Consider the following 24,997-nt stretch of genomic DNA (forward strand, 5'->3'; position numbering starts at 1 on the left):
GGAACAACGTCGCACCTCGCGCTCCTCTTATAGCAAGCTCTCCCTCTCGATGCTCCTCGGCTGGGCGAGGTGGGACTAAAAACCGAAGCGCACAGCAGCTGCGGCGCAGCAGCGTGACGGGAGCCGGGAGCCGGTCACGGGAGGTACGCGGTTAGCTTCAGTGGGCTCGCGTTTGAGATGGACCTGGGCCGAAAGAGCCGTAGCAGCTTTGTACCCTTGCTGTGCAATCGTGTTGGTCTCTCTAGAAAAAACAATGAACCATGTCAATTCTTTATTCGCTAGTAAAGAAAAAAAGAAACGGGGTCATGATAAATTGATAATTCAACACAAATACTCAGGAGAATTATAAATAAATTCACTGCACCTAAAATGTTCTTCTTTCCTTTCTTTTGGAAGATTTTCTCTCACTTTTCTGCATGGAAGAGTTTTAGTTGTTTGGGTAAAAAGGATTTTTGGTTGTTAGTGGTAGGTTAGGTGTGTGCTGGTGTTTTTCTTCATAGAGCTAAAGCTCCCATGTTCAAACAAGATATATATAGTAAGCACCCCTAAAGGAGCATCTCTATTTCTAATGAAGCAGTTAGTAGTCTCGCTTTCAGGGTTTTTTTTTCGTCCCACCTTTCATGGTTATTTTGGTACCTCCTCCCACCTTCGCTGGTTTTTTTCGTAGATTTTTTTCGTCCCCTCCCCCCACTTCATCGGTTTATTTTCGCGTCATCCTCTCACACAACGAAAGAAATCTGAACAGATCAGAACTTTCCATACTGGCACAAGTTATTTAGTAATGTAGAATCAATCACGAACAATATCTAAAGATCAAATCTAAATTAATTAACCTTGCCTTAAATTACTCAATCACATTAATTAGAAAACAAACATTTGATTTTCAGAAAAATCGCTCAATCACATTAACCTTACCTTAACTCACGATGGTAATCAAATCTCCAAACAAAGGAAACAATACATTGAGGGAGCAGTAAATAAACTCCCTTTCTTATGACATCACTAGTGCAGAACCGGGCAATAGCATCGGTTCGTAAGGCCCTTTAATGCCGGTTCCATAACCGGCACTAAAGTGTGGGCAGTAAAGCCCCCCCCCCCTTTAGTACCGGTTCAGCACGAACCGGTGCTAAAGGGAAACCACGTGGCACGAGCCAGCTCCGGGGGCCGGGAGCCCTTTAGTACCGGTTGATAATACCAACCGGTACTAAATGTTTGTGGATTTTTGTTTTATTTTGTATTTTTCAATTAAATTTGTGTTATCAAGTTAATTTAGGATTGTTTTACGTTATAATGAGTTGTAGTCGTCGTCATCATCATCATCATCATCGCATATTAATAAATAAATAAACTCTAGCTAGCTAAAAATCATCGTAGTCGTCTAATTACCACTATTTAATCATCATAGTCATTACCGCTAGCTATCTAATCATCACCAACACTGGCTAGCTTAAAGAGGAAACATTCACTTTGTAACAGAAGCAAAGATATCATCGAGTTCAACATAATCATCACCAACATCGAAGTTCAGGACACGGACATGAGACACTAATTAAGAGCATGAACTAGTGTTGCTTCCTCTCAGGTAGAATAGCATAGAACATGTATAGCTCTCCTGATTCATCATACTGGAGCACAGATAATTCTGTCTCCTAATCTTGGGTTGCACTTCTCCTTGCTGCCCCCTAGTACTTCTCTGCGATCGTTAACAATTTTGCTCCAATCTTTCACTGTTAAGCATTTTTCGCTTTCAGAAATCCTGAATGCACTCATGTGCAATGTAGGATATCTTGGCCGTAAGCTAACCATTGACATGTCACCTTTAGTCTCGATCCACTGAGGCACAACTGTCATCGGAAGTCCCTGTTAAAGAACATTGTATAGTAATTAATATACTAAGCAACGAAAGTTTAGCTTCAAAAATAATGTATGCAAAAGATGCACTAATTAAAGACAAATAGTTAAAATCTTACCATCTTTCGATTATAGATGTGACCGTAGTTCAATACGATCACCATTGGTCGCACGTTTTGAGTACTAACATTTCTAAGTTCAGGAAAAAAAAATTGTCTTGACAGTATTAAGATCTTCAAGCCATGAAACATAATGACTTATCTCCTCGCAGTTTAGTTGAGCCCCGGGGCAGTAGTAGGTCCTGTCTACCAAGCGCCGGACATGTTTGCTTTAACCGAAATAAGCTGACAATACAAATTAGTTGTCAACTATTTTTGAATAAACTGTATCAAAGACATAAACATATGCATGCATGGTTGAGAAAAACTCACATAATGGTAGAACTGGAGGCGTTTGCACATCGACCCAGATGTCTATATTACCTTCAATATCATCTTCCGGACGAATATCAAAGGTGCAAACCATACCCGGCTCAAATGCATAAGCCTTGCATAGTGCTTTGCCAAGTTTTGCATTCAAAATTGGTGTATGTGTCTCCATTATATAATTTGACGTTGAAAGTATACCCATGCTCCGTCTTCAAGTAAACTCTCTTTACCTCCATATCATCTATAGCACTAAAACCTATCTTATCCAAGACAAAAATTCTTGCATGGCAGGGGATGCGCTAGTAGAATAGTGAAAATTTGAAATTATAAGTTGAAGCAAATGAAGCATAAGTTTTGCATTCAAATAATAATTGACAAAGTGACTTACTGTATCAACTTCGAATGCCTCATCCAGCTTGATGCTGAAGCGCCTATCATCAACAAGGAAATTTCTGTCGCACAGGCCGCGCTGGTCTTCACAGTGTTCGCATATAATGAAATCTTTTTCGTCGTCAGATGACATTTCCTATGTTCATATAGGTGAAACATTAAACACCTATTACTATCTAACATTAATTATTATCTAGCCAAATATATATTCATCTAACATTTGACATTAATATATCTAACTATATTCGACAATTTTCTTACTAAAAATAAACTAGTTATATTAATTATTGAACTAGTTCAAATCTCATATACCTAAATAAACTAGTTCGATAATTTTCTTACTAAAAATAAATTAGTTATATTAATTATTCAACTAGTTCAAATCTCTAGTTCAACAATTTTCTATCTAGCTAATTCATCTAACATTCGACATTAATCAAACATTCGATCATCTAATTAACTTTTCTAAAAAAACAGAAAATAAGTAAAAAAAATGTGTGTGTGTATGTGTGTGTAGTGTGTACGTATATATGTGTGTGTATGTGTGTATGTGTGCGGCCCCGTACGTCGTCGCCCCGTACGTACGAGCGGGGGCGCCGGCGTACGGGGCGGGGGCGGCGGCGTACGTACGGGTCGGGTGCGACGACGACGGACGGCGGCGCGGCGAGTATACACGAGAGCGAGAGACGTACGGGACCGCGGCGGGATGATGACGGACGGCGGCGCGCGGCGTTCGGGGCGGCGGCGCGAGACGGCAACGACGACGGGCGGCGGCGGGGACAGCGACGACGACGACGACGGACGACGGGCGGCGAGGACGGGTTCGAGCGGCGCGCGAGAGGTTGGAGACGAAAGAAGTGGGGAGATCTAACTGAATTTTCGTAAGTGTTGTATATATAGAAGAGGCCTTTAGTACCAGTTGAAGCCACCAACCGGTACTAAAGGCCAACTTTGGCCAGGCCAAGAGGCGGGAAGAGCAGGCCTTTAGTACCAGTTGGTGGCTCCAACCGGTAATAAAGGGTGGTCTTTAGTACCGGTTGGAGCCACCAACCGGTACTAAAGGCCTCGCGCTGCCACCCCAAAATTTAGTCCCACCTCGTCGGGCGAAGGGCAGCCGCACTGATTTATAAACCCAGCCGCGGCTACCTCTTCGAACTCCTCTTTATAGCAGGCTTGTGGGCCTAAACTCTGGGCGCTGCCCTATGATTTCACGGTCATTTTGTGAACGATTGAAAAATAGCAAAAAAAAAATTCTTTTCTGCTTTATTTTTTCTTCTATTTATTTCTGAGTAGTTTTATCTTTTCTGCTATATTTATTTTCTTCTATTTATTTCTGAGTAGTTTTTTATATAGTTTTTTTCTTTTCAGCTATAGTTTTTTTCTTTTCTGCTATTTTTTCTTTTCTGCTATTTTTTCTTTTCTGCAAAACTTGATGGTCAAAGTCTGGAGTTATAACCAAAGTTTTAAAAAAAGAAATGCCGACGTGCAATTAATTTTTGCCATAACAGAAGAAGTCCGGAGTTGTAATAAGTTGTTAAAAATAAAAAAGAGGTGCAATGCTCGTTAATTTACTTCAAGCCTTCCAGAATAGTGTAAACTGTACTGCACGTAGCTCCGTGCAATCTACCATATTCCTGAAGACTTGAAGCTAAGCAACGTGAGCATTGAGTCTCTTCTTCATCGTCTCTGCACTCAGGGCTTATAAACCGCTCCTAGTCCCTCTCTCTTGGCGAGGTGGGACTAAAAACAGCTTGCCATAATCTCATTAGTACATGTTCGTGGTACGAACCGGCACTAAATGGTGATGGTGGGGCCATAGCCTGACCGCAGGCTGACACAGCCTCTTTAGTACCGGTTCGTGGCATGAACCGGTACTAAAGGTTTGCCACGAACCGGTGCTATTGATCGCCACCACGAACCGGTGCTATTGTACACATTAGTGCCGGCTGAAATTCAAACCGGCACTATTGTGCTTCACGTTTGACCCTTTTTCTACTAGTGCATGTATATGTGTTACGCCCTCTATGCGGCTATATCTCCCATGTGTCGAAGCACGACTTAGAGGCATAACCGCATTGAAAGCAATGTCGCAAGTGAGGTAATCTTCACACAACCCATGTAATACATAAGGGAAAGAGATACATAGTTGGCTTACAATCGCCACTTCACACAATGCATGAATAAAGCATTACATCATCCAGATACACACAAGGTTCGACTACGAAACCAAAATGAAAGAAGACTACCCCAAATGCTACACAGATCCCCGATCGACCCCAACTGGGCTCCTCTACTGATCAACTGGAAACGGAACAACATAACGAACACGATCTTCATAGAGCTCCTCCTTGAACTTGGTTGCTTCATCTGCACGGTTCAACGGCACCTGCAAGCTGGTTTTGGAAGTATCTGTGAGTCACGGGGACTCAGCAATCTCACACCCTCGCGATCAAGACTATTTAAGCTTATAGGTAGGGTAAAAGATATGAGGTGGAGCTGCAGCAAGCGACTAGCATATATGGTGGCTAACATACGCAAAAGAGAGTGAGAAGATAAGGCAAAAGCACGGTCGAACAACTATGATCAAGAAGTGATCCTAGAACAACCTACGTCAAGCATTACTCCAATACCGTGTTCACTTCCTGGACCCCGCCGAGAAGAGACCATCACGGTAACACACGCGGTAGATGTACTTTAATTAAGGTCATCTTCAGGTTTTCTACAACCGGACATTAACAAATTCCCATCTGTCCATAACCGCGGGCACGACTTTCGAAAGTTCAAATCCCTGCAGGGGTGTCCCAACTTAGCCCATCACAAGCTCTCACGGTCAACGAAGGATATTCCTTCTCCCAAGACAATCCGATCAGACTCGGCATCCCGGTTACAAGACATCCTCGACAATGGTAAAACAAGTCCAGCAAAGCCGCCCGATGCGCCGGCAATCCCGATAGGAGCTGCACATATCTCGTTCTCAGGGCAACACCGGATAGGTCAAGCTACGAGTAAAACCAACCCTCAAGTTTCCCCGAGGTGGCCCCGCAGGCTGCCCGTTTCGGACCAACACTTAGAGAAGCACTGGCCCGGGGGGGGGGTTAAAATAAAGATGACCCTTGAGTCCGCGAAACCCAAGGGAAAAGGCTAGGTTGTTAGTGCAAATGGTAAAACCAAGGTTGGGCCTTGCTGGAGGAGTTTTATTCAAAGCGAACTGTCAAAGGGATCCCATTATAACCCAACCGTGTAAGGAACGCAAAATCCGGGAACATAACACCGATATGACGGAAACTAGGGCGGCAAGAGTGGAATAAAATACCAGGCATAAGGCCGAGCCTTCCACCCTTTACCAAGTATATAGATGCATTAATTAAATACGAGATATTGTGATATCCCAACAAAATATCCATGTTCCAACAAGGAACAAACTCCAATCTTCACCTGCAACTAACAACGCTATAAGAGGGGCTGAGCAAAGCAGTAACATAGCCAAACAATGGTTTGCTAGGACAAGGTGGTTTAGAGGCTTGGCTTAACAATATGGGAGGCATGATAAGCAAGTGGTAGGTATCGTAGCATAGGCATAGCAAAAGAGCGAGCATCTAGCAAGCAAAGATAGAAGTGATTTCGAGGATATGGTCATCTTGCGTGAAATCCCGCAAGGAAGAAGAACGAGTCCATGAAGAAGACAAGCAGACGTAGTCGAACGGTTCCTCACAACCGGAAACAACCCGAAGAAGCAACACCGGAAAGAAGCAAACAACATAGTAAACAACCACCACATGAACATGGCATGATGCACAACCAAGTATGATGCATGTCCAGTTTAATGAGGCATGTCAAAGTGCACAAACAATCCTACAAATTAAGTGGAGCTCAATATGCAACGAAGTTGCATATTGAAGAAAACACCACATGACTTATTTAGTTCTCTCTCGTTAGGTACTCAACAATATTAAATGTTGGTTAGCATGGCAAGGGGTGAAGCAAAAGATAACTACCTATCTAGGCAAGTTCAAATGAGGCCGGAACAACAAACAACAAGTCCGGAAAAATCCCCATGTGCAATTTAAGGATTTGGTACTGTTCTGCCCTAAACCATATTTTAGAGTTGTTAAACATGCAAAGCAAGGCCACCATGTTAAACTAGGCATTTTCCTACCCCATTTACATATAAAGTTTATTAAATTCCGAGTTACGGTTATTTAGTTATGTATTAAATCATTTTAACATGACATAGGAGCAAATTTAATCAACCAGCATTTTAAACATTTTAGACATGGATGAAAATGACATATTATGAAACTAGATGAAAAACTAAGCACATTTCATATATAAATCATTTTAAACCGATGCACGGATGATGAGTTATTAAATGTATGTACATGGAGGGTTTTCCTGCAAAACTGCAGTCTCTGGAAAAAAAGGAAAAACGTTCTATGAAAAAAATGGCATGTCGGGCCGGATCTGCTCTCACCATGGGCCTTGCCCAGAACTGTGGAGAGGTGCCAGGAGGGGCGAGCTGGGCTGGCGCGGTCCAGCAGAGGAGCGGCTGGGCCTTGGGCCTTAGAGAGGCTGGGCCGGCTGGCCAGGCCGTAGCCCACGCGTCGGCGGTTCCTGTCATCGTCCTTCTCCTTGATCCAAAGGGGGTCGAGGGAAGGCAGGGGCGGCATGGTCTTCAAGCTCCATCGAAGCGAGGGGCGCGGCGGCATACGACGGACGGGATCCCTCGGATCCGGCGCGAAGGAGGCCGGAGTGGCCGGATTCGGGGTCGGCGCATCCATGGGTGGTTGACGACGGCTGCGGAAGCTTTATGTGACGGCGGTGGTTCCCTGCGGGGCAAGAGAGAGTGCAAGGTGAGGGAGAGGGATGAGGCCGAAGCAACGAGAAGGGAGAGCAGGCGGAGATGCACTAGCCTGGAGGAGGTCCGGCGACCGGCCGGCGGCGGCGGCTGCACTTGTTGCCGGAGTGAGGAGGAGGTCGGGATCCGGGGTCCTCCCGATCCAGACGAGCGAGGCAGCGGGGAGCTCGGGTGCGCGCGGGTGGACTCGGGCTCAGATCGGCAGCGGCGGGCCAGATGCGGGCCTGCAGGGCCGCGACGAAGTGGGGCGACGGGGAGCCAGGTGGCGGCCTGCGGTAGGTTGATCCGGCGGCTGGGTGGCGGCGCAGCCACTGGGACGCTGCCAAGTGGCGCTGGTGAGGTGGCTGGCGCCGGATTTGGAGGGGGAAGGCGGCTGGTGGCACGGAATTTGAGGAGGGAGGCGGCAGGGAGGTAGGGGAAGGGCTAGGCTACCAAATTTGGAAGGGGGTTGTCCATATATAGGCAGGGATGGCTAGGGTTTGGGTTTAGGGGGGGTTTTAGGAGCGTTTCGGAGCCTCCGATCGCGATCTGACGGTCCGAAACAAAGAGGGGTTTAGGTGGGCTGCAGGTGGGTTGTGAAAAGAGGTTGGGCTGAGATGAGAGGAGAGGAGTGCAGCCCGGCAACTGTTTCCGGAGACCGAAAACGTCCGACATTTTGACCGACTATAATGTCGCTATAGTTATCTGTTGGGCATCAAACGAACTCCGAATGTGATGAAACTTGGCAGGCGGCCTACCTACAACATAAAAACACCGCATGCCAACTTTCAACCCATTCCGAGAATATTTTTCGGCCATTTATAAAATAATATTTTGGACGGGCCGCGGGCGCGTGCAAGTGTGCCTGGGCTCAGAACGGACAACGGACGGAACTGGGGGAACCCGGACGGATGCAGGTTTTGAAAACATGATGATGCAATGCACATGATGACATGATGAAATGCAACACGCAAGCAAATGACATGGCAACAACAGCGAATAACTCGAAGAACACCTGGCACATCGGTCTCGGGGCGTCACAATATGATCTTCCCTTCCCTCTCCGTTGTCGAGCGTTCTTGATTCTTGAGGCCGATGCTTGGGCTGCGTCACTGGGTCGCGACGGTGTCGGAGGACGAGGACGACGAGGCCGGGTGCCGCGACACCGCGTTGGCAACGACCGGTGAAGGGGCGAAGAAGGGCGGCTTCCCTGGCCCTGGCCGTGGCCGTGGCCCTGGGAGTTGGTGCGGTGGAAGCGGCATTTAAAGGACCCGGCATGGGTGGCCAGCGCGCATATGCACTTGGAAGCGGGCCCGTGGCCCGCCTAGGACGGCGCCGCCGCTGACCCGGGCCATATCCTCCGCGTATTCTTGGAGCTGTGGCTGGCCGATTTACATGAAATTAATTTCCTCAGTTGTGGTGGCAAATATAATACACACAATCCATATTATTATGCACTTGCGTGTGTGTAAAATAGATGAATTATAATCCTGTACCCAATAAGATGGATATGTGTGTGTGTGTTAGAGAGAGAGGGAGAGGGGGAGAGAGAGTGAGGAAGACGGAGGGAAAGAGTGTGTGTGTGTGAGGATTTGATGGTAAAAAATGTCGTCAATGTCACTTGATATGTATGAGAATATTAATATTGAACTCTTAAAGTTAATGTGGCCCCGTTGCAACGCACAGACGTTCTTCTAATATATATAGTAAGCCCAAGGTAATTCTATTTTGGGTCGAACATATAATATGACTTACTCGGATGATGTATTCTTTGTTTTTCTGTGAATACACAATTCTTACATATCCTTTCATTGATAGAAGAAGTTAGAATAGGTACATGAGAGGATACAATACATGGCACGAATGCAAAAAGGCGTGAGCATGATGCCCGGAGCAGAGGGCGTGAGATGCTCGGCCCACACAAAGAAAATAACACAACTAAACTCGCCTAGCCCGGATTAAAGCTATGGAAGGCGATGAGCTAGAACTTAGAGAACCTAGATGCCACAACCATCACTAGGCCCTCTGCCGCGCGACCATGAATCTGAAACCGAAAGGATCAACGTACCCCACCTAAACGTCTAAAGATCGGCAAGTGGGCCACAGGACCCCATCGTGTAGAAGGTTGAAGCCATGAAGAAGCACTGAAAAAGTCGTGCAATGCGCCACGGATGCCTGCGCCTAGAGAAGCAACCCGAACCAGACACGATGACCAACATATCCAAATCCAACACCGGAGACGCCGCGATTGAACAAAACAATGCCTTCAACAAGGTGAACGATGCCAAGACATCTTTGACGTCTGATATGTAGAACCGGATATAGGGTTTTCCCTGACGCTCGAAGAGGGTCACATATAAAGGCCATGTCAACGCCTCCGAGAGGGGGAAGAGACTCGCGGGTGTCGCCACTGCCAGCATCGGCAAGCCGAGCGAGGATTTCACCTTGGCCTAAGTTCGAGCAATCCCAAAGCCGCCATATCTGGATCTGGAGAAAAGGAGATCAGATCGCTGGTCGAAAACAACCACAATAGGAAGGGATTCACGCTCCCTATCGAAGGGTGGCATCTAGCGCCGTCGGACACGCGAGCAATAAAATCTGGCGAAAGGACGGGGTCTGGGAGTGGACGAGGTTGTGGAGGCGATAGGGCAGAGACAACCGGCATAGGAGATGTGACGACGGTCGACAACGCAGATGAGCCAGGATCTCGAGGGGAACACAGATCCGGGCAGCCGTGGCCGGAGCTGCCAGGATGCTGGCAAGCTGAAGGAGCTGGAGGGACATAACTCCCAAAGCATCGCTGGGGGCGGAGTCACATCTGCAAAAGGACGCGTCGGCCAGCCATGTACAACGGAGGACCTGCCGCCATGAACACCGCCACCGCCGCTTGTCGCTTTCAGCGCCGCCATGACCACGCCACCAGGACCAAGTCCTATCCAGTCGTCTTTCAACTATTCATGTTTTATTTGTTCATGCCCTTTATCTCAAGAACCATATATCGTATGTTTGATCTTCATGTTTGAACTTTCAACCAATTACAAGATATTGTTTTGTTCGAATTTGACTATGAACGTTGAGTCAAAATGTTAAATTGCATAAGTTGTGGTTTTGAAATTAGTATCAAGTATGTCTATCGGAAATAATATTGTTTGCATTATTTTGTTTATGGTACATACATGTGTTACCCATTTGTATGCTTGTTTATGAGATAATAGAAGAAGAAAACAGAATTCACAGGAAGAGTTTAGGAGAACTGAGAAAAGTAAAGTTGCACTAAATGAAAAACATTTATTCCGGGACGAAGGGATTAGGTGTCAGTTAACTTCCCTTAATTTTTACGGTCATCCCGTAAAAGTGGTTTTACAAGAAGTTTTTTAGTGGAGGTCTTGAAGTTGCTCTAACGACATAGCCAGCGATGACTTGGCTGATGATCAACTGGTACCGGAGGCAAAGCGACGGGGGAGGAACAAGGAAGTAAATGGATCAGAACAGATTCAGAGTGTAAGCTTACCTGACAGGCCTTATGGCAATGCTTACAAGCTAACGGAGAACCTAATAATATGTATCCCAATTTTCCCAGATGTCTGTTGGAGATCTGAGCTCACAAGATGGCAGAGACAATGAAAAAGAAATGGGGCTCCTGGTACAATTTATTTGGGTACATGCACATGTTATGTATCCAAAATATTTCGACAGTTGGTCTCAATGCCAGTGTCACAGTATGCTTGTCAATGCCTTGTTTTTGTTATGTGACTGGACACACAATTCAGGATCCTTACAACAACAACAACAACAACAACAACAACAAAAACTGCCGCTAAACTCTAATGGATCAGTAGCTATACATGCTGAAACAACTTGGACATATGCTCAACACCTTCTCATTTAGACAGTTGGAGTTGGTTGGGTAGAGGTCCCTGAGGGTATTGGTGGTAGGTTCTGCTACGACGAACACCTATCTATGCCCTTGGGTGGCAACTGAACGAAGAAGCAACTGGGGCGAGTGAGTAAACTGATATATGCACATGTTTTCTCCTCAACCATCAAATGTACATCTGGTCACTCAAGTGTACAATAAATACACCTATAAACTATGGAATTGGCAGATATTCAGGCCGGCAACAAAACCATCCTTCTGCCCATCTGATCAATATTATTGTGGTGTTTTAGCCAATCACCTGCGAATTGGATATGAAAAAAGTTAATGCCTAGTCTGGTGAGTGCAACGTGCATTTAGCAATCCAGGTTTGAGCTCTCACCTGCTTCACCAAAGGAAGTGCATTAGTTTCCCATTCTGTTGACCATTTGGAAGATGACCCTGTACTCAAGGCACCATCTTTCAGAGATTTCAAGGTGTCACATTCCTCTGGAAATCCCTTAAAGAGCATCTGCATGATTTTTCAATTGCAAGTTAATGTCTCTTCTAATGTTTAAAACAAAGCCATGATGAAAAGTACTCATACTAACTTTTAAAATGCATTGAGACAATGACCCAAGTAGTCATACAATGAAATGAAATAGTAATAAAAGATAAAGACTGAAAGTGGTCCTCACCATAAGTTCGTCTGCAAGCTCCGAAGATGTTGAGAAAAGAAGTCCATTTCTGTTTACTTTCACAAGCTCCTCGATGCTGCACAAAGAAAAAGAAAGACAGAGGCTTATAATATAGAGCGACCAAAAGGCCAATGCCAAAACATGACAATTCAAACATCTAGAAACATGGGTTACCAGGAGAATGAAGCAGCACAAACTGGTAATCCACATCCAAACATATCAACCACCTAAAAAGAAAAAATCAAGTTACAATGCAGAAAATAAAAAATTTCCTACATCCTTGAAGCAGATGATGTGGAGTAACCTTCATAGGTAGATCAAGCCCCGACGAGGATGTATGCAACGATACGCCTAGATCAGCTGATCCTGTATTTGCTCAAACACTCAGTGTCTATGCTACAGCACACAATTATTTTGGCAAACGACTGGCATACCTAGCAATAGAGGATAGTCCTCCGATGCAAGCCACATAGTCCGGAAGGCAACACGTCTCAGTTTTAGCCTTTTTATTTGTTCCTCATATTTCTTTCTATCAGGCCCTTTACCTTCAGTGTCAATATTTATTAAAATCAGAGCAATGATTAAAAATTAGTGATTCAAACAGATATACCAGAACGCACGGTACCTGTGATAATAAAAAGCAATCTTGGGTAATCAAATTGCTTCCCGTTCTTGATATCAATCCAAAGCTTCCCCTCATCCATTGAATCCTCTTCACCTAATGTTGCAGCAACACGTCTATCATACATCAGTGCTGCTTCCAGAAGTATACTGAAATCTTCATCTGGTGTCCTGGAATGCAGGTGGCAAAGGTTTATAAGTTTATCCGCATTGTTAAGTGTCCACTCAATAATCACGTGAGATGAACATAAAGAGTTTCACAATAGAGACCACTCTGTTCAAGAGAACATACCAGCTTGTGCTGCTCACAACAAGCGCAGGTCTATTAGGCTTCAAAGAAACTCCACCATCAATCTTGCTAGTAAGTACAGTAGTGCTCTTGTCTTCCACTTCTTTTTCTTTGTTGTAACAGAAAACCAAATAAAATAAATCAAACTAGAATATGCTTATACCATGCAAACTATTCCAGTTGATTGGAAAATAACATTACCAACAGAGATGCAATCAGCACTGCCCATAGCACTACAAATGGAACTACCCAACCTGCAGAACAACTACTTCACGTGTTAAGGTCACATATACTGATATGCAGTACTGCAAGTAGTGTGGGAAGAACTGACAACAGATGCTCACCTCATGTTTCTGCGCCAAGGAAGCAGGATGGAAAAATTCAGGAGAATGATCATAAAGAACTGTTGCTCTGAAAATTATGGTTATCTAATGTTAGTACAAACTGCAACATGTGAAACAGCCTTTTTACAAAAAGAAGTTGAAGTTCAATCTGATTACTTGATTCCCCAATTTTGAGAAAGCTCATGTTGCATTGCTTTCGTAACACAAAAGGCACCATCAGTCATCCGCCCAAAGTGCTTCTCGAACCTAGAATACAGGAAAACATCACTAATTAAAACACATGACCAATAAGATATAGAAACAGTCTAGCAGTTATGCAAACATGGTTAGAGCGTTACCAGAAATAGATTTTGACTATTACATGACTTCTGCCATGAGACAACCCAAGCAAAGTATATCCAAAGTTATGCCAATCCACAATAAATTTAGCACCTCTTAGCCAGCTAACCAGTTTTACAGCAGCCAATGTTGGAACGGAGGGTGGATTCTGTTGGACAAAAGATGGTCAAATGACACAAATCAGGTCTCTCATTGTTACTGTGAAATACAATAACTAAATCTTGACATTTTTTATTACCAATTTTTTTTTAAAAAAATATTAATCAAAAGGGATATTCTGTAACTAAGTAAGGGTCAGAGTAAACAACTTTGTAAATATACTACTCCCTCCGTCCCATAATGCAGTGCATATATTTTTTTTAAAGAGTTGAACTTTACAAACTCTGACCAAGTTTGTAGAAAACAATATTTACATCTAGAATACCAAATACATGTCATTAGATACATCATGAGACATATTTTCATATTGAATATCTTTGATATTGTAGATATAAATAGTTTTCTCTATAAAGGTGGTCAAACTTCACAAGGTTTGATTTTTTTTATAAATCTATATGCACTACATTATGGGTCAGAGGGAGTACAATCAGCATTGCCAAAATGAGCATGGTGTCAACAACAGGTCACTGTACATATTGCATAGCATGAGTTACTATTTAGTATTTATTCCTTAAGCTGCACAATAAGCCAACTATGACTATTCATTTACTCAGTATCAGTATGGTTTTATTCAAAAGATATTGCTTAGCATGGTGGACAATGAATTCTAGATTGTTGAATTCTCTTAAAAAATAACTAAACCTGCTGACAATGGCAGTGATCAGACATACTCTTCATGTAATTCTGAACCACATATGCAAATAAGAAAGTTGTATGTAATTTTACCTGAACAATGAAGACATCAGGGCGAGGAATCTTAAAGCAGAGAAACCAAATCAGCATGATAAACTGGATGGCAGCTTTAAGTAGCAGTGCCAGGGCCCCAGATATCTTTGAAACTCCTGATAACTGCACTGGTTTCTGAAGATACAACCTTGAAGTCAACTGTAGCATGAGAAAATATATATAATAGAATGGCTCAAATAACCAATACCATCTCATGGATGTGAATTGACGGGTTCTCTCTCAGTGATAAATGGGGATCACTTCCTGCTCATAGACATAAAACAGGACACAAGGTCAGATCTCAAAAAGGTAACACTGAAATATGTTGCAATTTTGGCTTGTATGCCGTCGGCCCGTCCCTTAAGGTGTAGGAGCACTGGTATTCAGGGTACAAATAGCTTCATACTCAGTTGAGAAAAGTATACTTTTCGTCCCTCAACTCTTGGTGAAGTCTAGATTTGGTCCCTCAACTTCAAAACCGGACAACTTGCACCCCCAACTACCGAAACCGAACAAGGTTCGTCCCTGGACTCGGTTTTGACCGGTTTTGGTGCTGACTCACCCCGGTTTTGACCGGTGCTCACTCATATTTGTGTAATTTTTTTATGTCCGTGAACTTTTTGAATTTCACATACACTTTTCAACTCTACGTAATTTTATCAAGCTCGCGTATTTTTCAAAAATAAACATACTTTTTTTCAAATCAGCGAACTATTTTGAAATTTGCATACTTTTATAATATGTGTTCCTTTTATGCTAATCCATGAACTTTGTTTGAAATTCACGTACTTGTTTCAAGCTGAAATAATTTTTGAAATCCACATATTTTTGCGTAAAAAATTCCATATCCGCGTACTTTTTTCCAGTTCGCATAAACTTTTCAAATTCATGAACTCTTTCCAAAAAAATGTACTCGAATATGAAAAGGTACATCAATTTAAAAAAACTAGATGAACTTTAAAAAATATGCATAATTAAAAAAGTATATGAACTTGGAAAAAGTATGCAGATTTTAAAAAAGTACACAAATTTTAAAAAGGTTCATGTATTTGAAAAAAGTAACCGTATTTTAAAAAGGTTCACGTATTTGAAAAAAGTAACCGAATTTTAAAAAGGCTCCCGTACTTGGAAAAGGTAGGCAAATTTGAGTCGGAACGGTCAAAACCGGGGTGGGACGGCACCAAAACCGTGACCAGGGATGAATCTTGTCCAGTTTTAGAAGTTAAGGGTGCAAGTTGTCCGGTTTTGGAGTTGAGGGACCAAATCTAGACTCCGCCAAAAATTGAAGGATGAAATGTATACTTTTCTCTACTACAGTTTGGGAGTAAAATTCAACAGTACATCCGTTTGCAACAATGTCCACTTCCAAACCAGCCTGTTGAGAAAGATAATGAACGAGTAAGTGCAAGATACTAGAACACAATAAACCAAAGTGACTCGCTAGAATTCTTGGCTCCATGCTCTCAACAGCAAGGAACATGCGCAAGCCTAAAGGTACCAGCCAGCTTCCAAAGACTGCTTCCACTTGTTGAAAAGGGAAAAAAAATACATGGTAAACAGTACGCCCCTCTAATCCAACCCAATCAATCAAAACAAACATGAGACTGCGGATTTGGGAGAGAGGTGCCTTACCTGGCTGGCGAGGGAGAGGGAGTGGTACTCATCCGGGGACTGCGGCCGATGTCGCCCAGCACAACCACCGCCGCGCGTTTCCTCCTTCCTGCCTCCCCCGCCATCGTCGTCGATCCTGCGCGCGCGCAGAGGGAGGAAGAAATAGCGGCTCTAGGTATGCAGGTGGAGGGGGTGAGGGAGCGGCGGCCGGCGGCGCTGCTCTGTTAACCAAGGGGGCGGAAACGGCGCAAGTCCTGAACTAATGGTCCCACCCAACGGCGAGTCCATTTTTTTTAGCACAGGCTACCTTTTTTTGAGATACAGTACTCAACGGCGAGTTTTTTTTAAACACAAAACAGACGCATAAGCTTATATATACGCGCATACACTCATCTCTATGAACACACGCAGACCCTATCCCTATGAGCATTTTCGAAAGACCGAGTTGAAATATCATTTTCAGATTAACGAAGTCACCATAAGCGTCTCGTAGTTGACGAGAACGTCTCCTCCCACTAAATATCCATCACTGCAAATCCTAAAAAAAATCCAGAAATAATGCGAGCACCAGGACTTAAAACACAGGTGGGCTGGGACATCACTCTCCTCCTAACCATCCAATTACAGGTTCGTACGCACGAGTCTTGCATTTTTAGGGGTAACGACGAGTCTTACTTTGTTTAGAACCAAACACACTTTTTATTCAACGATATTTACTGGGATACAATGAAGATCTGATGGGTTTAACAGCCACACATGACGCCTATAATAAAGACAGAAAACATGCTTATCGAGGCCATGGGCTTTGAGATTGGTAGCTCTAACCTTGAAGATGAAGGTACAATGGTTAAAAGATTTATATGTCTCCGTTATCTCCATGACGATGCTCGCATACACACCATCAATTTACCGATTGATATCATGGACCACACCTTGACAGTTAGAAGCAATGATCACATGTGGTAATGATAAGTCCAAAGCAAGTGCAAGTGCCTCTCAGCATGCCAATGTCTTTAATGTCGTGGGGTGTGTAATTAATATCTGGTATCTTGATGACAGAGGAGCCCAAGAATAGACCTGAAAAGTCTCTACATACCACGCTAAAGAAACCCTTATTATGGTTCCTTGACACGGCATCATCGATTCTGATCTTCGCTACACCAGAAGGCGGTGGGGGAGAAGACCTAGGGACCGGGCAGAAATGAAAAACAAGCATCTTACGAGGGGCGATGCAAAAATGCCCAACCGGCAGGCATGGAAAATCTTCCGCCGCATGACCCTGTCGACGTGGCTACCGTCAAAGCACCACACAGGCATGCAGGCCAGTCGAATTTAGGACATCGGATGAATCACTTAAAAGCATATATAATTTGGATGTGCATTTTGAAGAAACAATGGGAATATAAGTTATTTTCAACACGGAGAAGGGAGAGAATATTTGGTTGAGAAAGTCCTGCGGAGGGAGTGTTTCTTTAGATGGGGAATGGGAATGTGTGGCTTACACTACTAGACGGCAGGAGTGAGAAAACCCGAAAATCACCGGAAAAAGACGAAAAGAGGAAGGAAAAAAGAACGGCCGCGATCCCCGGCCCCCGCAGCCGCTCGCCACCGCTCGCCACCGCCGCAATGCCGGGCGGCCGCTCCCGCGCAACGCCCCCCGGGGCCCCGCCCTTCAAAGCGCGGTCCTCCTCCCGCGGCCCCTCGCTAGTGTCGCCACCCCTACTCCCCGTCCCCACATCTCCCTCCCCCCCACCTCGCTGGCCCACATGACCGCCGCCGCGGCGCTCGTTCTGGCCGTGGCCGTGGCCGCCGCGCTCCTCGCGGGCGCGGCGGAGGCGTCCAGGCCCAAGTGGAACTTGACGAAGAAGGGGACGACCGTCACCTACGACAAGTACTCCCTCATGATCGACGGCAGGCGGGAGCTCTTCTTCTCCGGCGCCATCCACTACCCGCGCAGCCCCACGCAGATGTGGCCCAAGCTGCTCAAGACCGCCAAGGAAGGCGGCCTCAACACCATCGAGACCTACGTCTTCTGGAACGCCCACGAGCCCGAGCCCGGCAAGGTACGTACTCTACGCACGCACACCCCCTGGCCCCTGCCGCCGCCGCCGCAAAACAAAACACATGCAGCTCACCCGTTGCACACGCACCGCAGTTCAATTTCGAAGGCAGGAACGACATGATCAAGTTCCTCAAGCTGATCCAGAGCTTCGGCATGTACGCCATCGTGCGCATCGGCCCATTCATCCAGGGAGAATGGAATCACGGGTCTGTTAATCTGCCAAAATATGTTTCACTTTCAGTTTTAATTGTAATAATGTGGCCAGTTTTATGGTCTGCAATGCAATCCTGGTGTGTATGCTCGTCTCATGTGGCTGCTTCTGTTTGTTTGTTTGTTTGTTTTCCCTTCAGTGCATTGCCCTATTGGCTCAGGGAGATTCCACACATAATATTCCGCGCCAACAACGAGCCTTACAAGGTAATGGCAATCAATCACTCACACGGTTGCAAGAGCCTGGTAGGTGTATGTGCATTTGTGCCAAGAGTTTTAGACAGATGACCGCCGGTGTTTTGTAATGCAGAGAGAAATGGAGAAGTTTGTGAGATTCATAGTGCAAATGTTGAAGGATGAGAATTTGTTCGCATCTCAAGGAGGGAACATTATTCTAGCCCAGGTCAGTTAAATTCTACCTGTATATATGATGATGTTATACCTACATCTGTTTATTGCATGCCCGTGATTATATTCATGCGCCGTGCAAATTTCACAGATCGAGAATGAGTACGGAAATATTAAAAAGGATCATATAACTGAAGGTGACAAGTACCTTGAATGGGCTGCTGAAATGGCCATTAGCACCAACATTGGAGTCCCATGGATAATGTGCAAGCAATCTACGGCTCCTGGTGTAGTGGTAACTCTTTTACCAAACATGTGGTGAACATCTTAAGGCATGCTATTATAAATGGTAAAAACACATCAATTTTTTTAATCAAGGCCCCATTTGAGAAGGGAACTGAGATCCTGTAAAAGTTGAACCGCTTTTCTGGAAACCCTGCACCCCAAACAGGCTGTAAATTTGAACAACTATCGTAAATGAGAATGTTTGATCCAGAGTGTATTCCCTTGACTCCATCTCTTAATATGTGCCTCGCTCTCACTAGATTCCTACCTGCAACGGAAGGCACTGTGGGGACACATGGATAATGAAAGACGAAAATAAACCCCACCTTTGGACTGAGAACTGGACTGCACAGTAAGTTCAAGTTTTTCATACTCAACATTCTACTTGTTTTCCAAAATTGGTATGTCATTGATGCTTATGGAAAGGAAGATGTTGCACCCGTCAACTTTTGATCATCCAAACATATTAACTGCATTTTGCGTACACTTTATGTGAAATTACCATTACAGTGATACCACCATACTGAACATGTGGGGACACATGGTTTAGGCAGGCGTAAGCCCGCCGTTGACGCGTCAAAAAATAAAAAGAAATTACCATTATAATGTTGGGAGTGGATCACGCAAAATATTTTCAACTTTTCCTCTAAAGATGATACTGGCATACTATGATATCTTATGTGTCATTAACCAAATATTTACAACATATTTCCCTTGCAGTGATACCACCATACTGAACATTTTGGTAGTGGAAATCAGGAGAGACATGCTATCTATCACCAAGTAATTTTTTTACATTAATATTAAGAGCAACTTCTTGGAATACACAGGTTCAGAGCATTTGGTAATGATTTAGCTCAGCGTTCAGCAGAGGACATTGCATATTCCGTGTTACGTTTTTTTGCCAAGGGTGGGACATTGGTAAATTACTACATGGTATGCTTATCCATTTGCATTTTTGCAATGATATGCATTCAAATCGCCACAGAGAAAATACTAGAACTTTTCATGGAGTTGCATGGTCACTTGTTTTGAACAGTATTATGGTGGAACAAATTTTGGAAGGACGGGTGCTTCCTATGTGTTGACTGGATATTACGATGAAGGTCCCATTGATGAATACGGTTAGATTGGCTCAATTGTACATTTCAAGCTTTCCTGGTTCCATCTGTTGCCTCGATTGTGTCTAAAAATCAGTTATTCGGTCAATGTACTGTTTTGACTGAAATTCGGTCAATGTACTCATCCAGGTATGCCGAAGGCGCCCAAATATGGGCATCTCAGGGACCTGCACAATGTAATCAAGTCATACAGCAGGGCTTTCCTTGAGGGGAAACAATCATTCGAGCTATTGGGTCAGGGGTATGAGGTTGGGAACAACTGCTTCCATCATTTCTGCACGAAAAAACTTGAGATGTTTTGTGTGACAGTGTTCTGTTATTGAACAGTCAATTTTCTTCTGGTCTGATTAGTTTCCTGCACGTGCAGGCACGCAACTTCGAGATTCCTGAGGAAAAGCTATGCTTGGCTTTCATCTCCAACAACAATACAGGGGAGGACGGAACTGTGATTTTCCGAGGGGACAAGTACTACATTCCGAGCCGCTCAGTTTCCATCCTTGCAGACTGCAAGCATGTGGTGTACAACACAAAGAGAGTATGTGCACCCTATGCATTTGCGTCTAATTAGTAAGGACATTGCTTCAGTGGTAATAAAGAGCATACATTCCTGACTTGTGTTATGCATATGTTATGCTAGGTGTTTGTTCAACATAGTGAAAGGTCATTCCATAAAGCCGAAAAGGCGACCAAGAACAATGTTTGGGAGATGTTCTCAGAGTTGATTCCGAGGTATAAACAAACTACTATCAGGAACAAGGAACCCTTGGAGCAGTATAACCAGACCAAAGACCAAAGTGACTATTTGTGGTACACCACAAGGTGTTGTTTCTTAATTTCATCACACCTTCATTTCAGCTCAGTATTATGAGCATTTATACTTTATATTTTCCCACAGGTAGCAAAATGGTGAATTCACTATTTGTGTTTGTTTACAACAACCGTGCAGTTTTCGCTTGGAGGCAGATGATTTGCCCATCAGGGGTGACATCCGGCCTGTGATTGCGGTCAAAAGCACTGCACATGCAATGGTAGGATTTGTCAATGATGCCTTTGCAGGTAACATGTCCAACTCTGTAATAATCTTGTTTATCCAAAAGCAGATACCAATTGCAAGCACTAACAATTGTACTAAAAAGAGACCTCATAACCACCATCAATGCAGGGAATGGTCATGGAAGCAAGAAAGAGAAGTTTTTCACGTTTGAAACACCCATTAGTCTAAGATTAGGTGTCAACCATCTCGCGCTGCTGTCATCATCCATGGGAATGAAGGTAATATATAAGTGTTTCAGGCTCTAGCTGGCTAGTTGGTGGTTGCACACAATTTATGATGGAATCCTGACCAGTCATAGGTCAATTTGCACATTTTGCTGTTGTTTGCAGGACAGTGGTGGTGAACTCGTTGAACTAAAGGGTGGCATTCAGGATTGCACAATACAGGGACTCAACACGGGAACCTTAGATTTGCAAATCAATGGCTGGGGCCATAAGGTACATGCTATTGCGCTTGGTATTTGAGAAAAGGATACACTTTCGCTCCTCAAGGCATAATGCACTGATATACTAAGAAATGATCACCTCCATGCTTATTTTAACCAGGCCAAATTGGAGGGTGAGGTGAAGGAGATTTACACGGAGAAAGGCATGGGCGCTGTTAAGTGGGTACCGGCCGTGAGTGGACAGGCTGTCACCTGGTACAAGGTAAGCCGGGCCACGAAAAGGATCATCATACATTCAGTCTCTTCAATCTTTGTTTCTAACTGTCAATGTCACTGTCTGTTTCATGTCATGTCAGAGATACTTTGACGAGCCAGACGGGGATGATCCTGTTGTCCTTGACATGACTTCTATGTGCAAGGGTATGATATTCGTGAACGGCGAAGGCATGGGTCGCTACTGGACGTCATACAAAACTCCTGGCAAAGTCGCTTCCCAGGCAGTGTATGGAAGTTCTGCGCTGCTTAACAACCCATTCTTCCTTTATTGGCCTACAATGTATTTTCACTCTTGAACTTATTAATTTTCCTTTCAGGTACCATATTCCACGGACATTCTTGAAATCCAAGAACAACCTATTGGTTGTATTTGAGGAGGAGCTTGGCAAGCCGGAAGGCATACTCATCCAGACAGTGAGGAGAGATGACATCTGCGTGTTCATCTCGGAGCACAACCCTGCACAGATAAAGCCATGGGACGAGCATGGAGGCCAGATCAAGCTCATAGCCGAAGACCACAACACTCGGGGATTCTTGAACTGCCCCCCGAAGAAGATCATCCAGGAGGTAGTCTTTGCCAGCTTTGGCAACCCGGTGGGGTCATGCGCCAACTTCACTGTAGGCACCTGCCACACTCCCAATGCGAAGGAAATCGTCGCGAAGGTACAAACATTCCCCCCTTAACAATGCGCATCATCTGTAATACTGTAGCTTATCCTGGATCACATTTTGCTTGTTCCTGCCTATGGTTGCCGGTTGATCTCTGGAGTATATGCACAGGAATGCCTCGGCAAGAAGGGGTGCGTGCTACCAGTGCTGCACACGTTTTACGGTGCGGACATCAACTGCCCCACGACGACGGCCACACTGGCGGTGCAAGTGAGGTGCCACAAAAAGGGCGATCCAGAATAAATAGAGAGATCGACACCTTCTCTGGGCTCCTGCACTCACTGTCTCTTCATCCCGTTTGGTTTCGAACTCGCGTCGATGCATTGTGTGTCGCTTGTTGTGATTATAGCTTCGTTGAGGCGTGCGTGCTTGATCTGGATCGTAGGGAATCGATACGTAAATGTGAATGAAACTGCTGGGCGCTGATCGGCTCGAAGATGTATTTTCCTTTCCTCACCTCTTTCTTCTTTTGTTGTGTTGTGTGCTGTTTCATGTTAACCATCACAGTAGGTGCTGAATAACCACGAGGGATAGTTTAGCGAACTCCAAATTTGGTGCAAAAGAACCGTTGTGCTGACCGAGTGGATAGAATAATTCAATGACCATGTCCTGTAAATGTTTTATCATGTTTGTGGGGCATCCTCAAGCCTTCTGCTGCTTGATTTGTACATCTCATCTTGACAAGTTTATATTGCCAAATTTCTGATACAGCTGTATGTAAGTGTTGTATTTGTTAAACAATTTGTAATGCATATCTCTTGTTCCATTATCACAATGATAGTGGTCACCGATCCTCTTTTGGACCGTATGGACATTTTTGTAATGCAAATTCGTCTACATTCTATACTCGAGTGCAATTTCAAGCTCAAACTTGATGTATTTGTGAGTTATGAAAACAACAACAGATTCAAACATGGATAGTGGTTTTTCTGGTTCTATCGTTTATTTTCCTGTTAGATTGTTTTTCATGCTCACGAATATGATTGATTAGCATTTGTAGAAATCAACTTCTCAACGTATTGATTTTTTTAGTATCATCTGAAACTTTCTGAATTTGGTTTTTCAGTTTTTAGTGTTTTCGCCATGAGTGTGGTTTTCAACGAATATTTTCCAGCTGATTGAACATTCAAAATTCCCTACGAAGCCTACAGATTCTAGAACTTCCATTGCATAAACCTTTCTGTTTTGAACTCCCCCTGCTTGATGTAAATATTACGCAGTTGTAAGTCCATGTGGCTCTTCCCAATGGCAGCTGAAAGCCTGAAACTCTAGCTTGTTTTGAAGCAATGGTTTAGGGCATCTCCAAGGTGGACCCGCAAACCACCCGCATCCGTCCGGACCGCGCAGTTCGGACCGCGAAAGCCATCCAATGCGGGCTTGTATCGGTCTGCAGAGTGATCCGGACGTGATTTCTTCCGCAAACTGAAGACAAAATGTGGGTGGGAGGGGGGCTTTGCGGGAGTGCGGACTGATCCACGCCCGCTTCTGACCGCCCTGGCCCACCAAAACCCCCTCTCCTCTCCCACGTGTTTTTGGGCAGCGCCACTCCAGAGCGTCGGCGGCTGTATTCATACCCGGCCAGAGCGGACGCGACCGCTCACTGGCGACGACATTGAAGCGGCGCACAAGCCGAGAGCGCCGCCTGCACAACTTCGTGGTGCAGGCGACTGCCGTGCACTCAAAAGACACGACGGCCGGCCGCCGTCTGTCCGTCTGCCACCCACATTGATGGCACGCGGTTGCCAAGGCGTCTCCTCCGGTGCCAGCCGTCCGTTCCTCTCCCGCCCACCATTGCTATAAAAATCGGTGCCCTGGCCATAGCCCCAGTCATCCACCTTCGATCCCTCTCCGCAACACTCCCACCATGGATTCTTCCCCCGCCCAAGCTCTCTGGGACGGGCTGACGTCGGACCAGAAGAAGGAGATGGTCGCCATTGCTGCTGGCAGGCAGGCAGCCGGAGGACGACGACGTCCCAATGTAGGACGCTGCGGTCGACGAACCGGCGCCCCCTCACGCGGTGCATTACACCATGACCATCGGCGAGGTTCGTGCCCATCACATGGACATGGTGCGGGAGAGGAGTGGGAGGAGCAATTCCAGGAGGCACAAGCCGACGCCGCCTACAACAACCACCTCCTGCAGGAGCACTCGCAGGCGGAGGAGCAGCTCGCCGCTCGCACGATGTCGCGCCGGACGCGGACCTGACGGAGCAGGAGGCGCTACTCGAGTTCTACTGCTCCGCCCGCGAGATCCGCCTCGCCCGATGGCGGTACCGCTAGTGGGTGGCGGAGGTGGCGGCCGCCTACAAGAAAAGTGATGACGCGGGCGAGGCGGTGTTCGGCGATACCGACGACGAGGCGGAGGACATCGCCGAGTCCGCGCCCCGCCGCGACGACCACGAAGCCGACACGTCCACGGGTGCCCCGGCAGTGAGGTCGCA

The 24,997-nt window shown here is 45.2% G+C and overlaps 2 protein-coding genes across 5 annotated transcripts; one reads left to right on the top strand and one right to left on the bottom strand.

Moving 5' to 3' along the window:
• Nucleotides 1-11,152: 11,152 nt before the first annotated feature.
• Nucleotides 11,153-16,436, bottom strand: LOC123104615 (UDP-glycosyltransferase TURAN). Of its 4 annotated transcripts, XM_044526494.1 has the most exons (15): nucleotides 16,168-16,436; nucleotides 14,744-14,799; nucleotides 14,536-14,670; nucleotides 13,650-13,798; nucleotides 13,468-13,557; nucleotides 13,312-13,378; nucleotides 13,169-13,232; nucleotides 12,971-13,076; nucleotides 12,683-12,849; nucleotides 12,492-12,602; nucleotides 12,362-12,423; nucleotides 12,232-12,284; nucleotides 12,058-12,133; nucleotides 11,763-11,891; nucleotides 11,153-11,681 (listed from the first exon to the last, which is right to left on the bottom strand). In XM_044526494.1, the coding sequence occupies exons 2-15, from the start codon at nucleotides 14,744-14,746 to the stop codon at nucleotides 11,670-11,672; spliced, it is 1,224 nt and encodes a 407-aa protein (XP_044382429.1). In that variant the 5' UTR covers nucleotides 14,747-14,799; nucleotides 16,168-16,436; the 3' UTR covers nucleotides 11,153-11,669. The 4 variants fall into 4 exon arrangements, with proteins under 4 accessions (XP_044382429.1, XP_044382428.1, XP_044382430.1 ...); XM_044526493.1 differs by lacking the exon at nucleotides 16,168-16,436 and having other exon boundaries at nucleotides 14,744-15,650; XM_044526495.1 differs by lacking the exons at nucleotides 12,492-12,602; nucleotides 16,168-16,436 and having other exon boundaries at nucleotides 14,744-15,659.
• Nucleotides 16,437-17,845: 1,409 nt separating this feature from the next.
• On the top strand, nucleotides 17,846-23,325 carry LOC123104616 (beta-galactosidase 12). The gene is made up of 18 exons (XM_044526497.1): nucleotides 17,846-18,209; nucleotides 18,302-18,414; nucleotides 18,559-18,625; nucleotides 18,729-18,821; nucleotides 18,918-19,061; nucleotides 19,312-19,403; nucleotides 19,882-19,987; nucleotides 20,091-20,175; nucleotides 20,302-20,420; nucleotides 20,540-20,707; nucleotides 20,810-20,991; nucleotides 21,119-21,228; nucleotides 21,335-21,444; nucleotides 21,556-21,663; nucleotides 21,772-21,873; nucleotides 21,968-22,113; nucleotides 22,205-22,550; nucleotides 22,668-23,325. Exons 1-18 carry the CDS (start codon nucleotides 17,913-17,915, stop codon nucleotides 22,797-22,799), a joined length of 2,520 nt encoding a protein of 839 aa, XP_044382432.1. The 5' UTR covers nucleotides 17,846-17,912; the 3' UTR covers nucleotides 22,800-23,325.
• The last annotated feature ends 1,672 nt before the right edge of the window (nucleotides 23,326-24,997 follow it).

Source organism: Triticum aestivum, chromosome 5A (genome assembly GCF_018294505.1).
Source record: "Triticum aestivum cultivar Chinese Spring chromosome 5A, IWGSC CS RefSeq v2.1, whole genome shotgun sequence".
In the NCBI taxonomy this organism is placed as follows: Eukaryota; Viridiplantae; Streptophyta; class Magnoliopsida; order Poales; family Poaceae; genus Triticum; species Triticum aestivum.

Coding starts and splice junctions, on each gene's coding strand:
- LOC123104615 (XM_044526494.1), bottom strand. Junction 13,558..13,649: donor ATAGTCAAAATCTATTTCTG/GTAACGCTCTAA, acceptor CCTGTATTCTAG/GTTCGAGAAGCACTTTGGGC. Junction 11,892..12,057: donor AGCTTGCAGACGAACTTATG/GTGAGGACCACT, acceptor AAAATCATGCAG/ATGCTCTTTAAGGGATTTCC.
- LOC123104616 (XM_044526497.1), top strand. CDS start 17,913: ATGACCGCCGCCGCGGCGCTCGTTCTGGCCGTGGCCGTGGCCGCCGCG. Junction 18,822..18,917: donor GGAACATTATTCTAGCCCAG/GTCAGTTAAATT, acceptor CAAATTTCACAG/ATCGAGAATGAGTACGGAAA. Junction 20,176..20,301: donor AGGTCCCATTGATGAATACG/GTTAGATTGGCT, acceptor GTACTCATCCAG/GTATGCCGAAGGCGCCCAAA.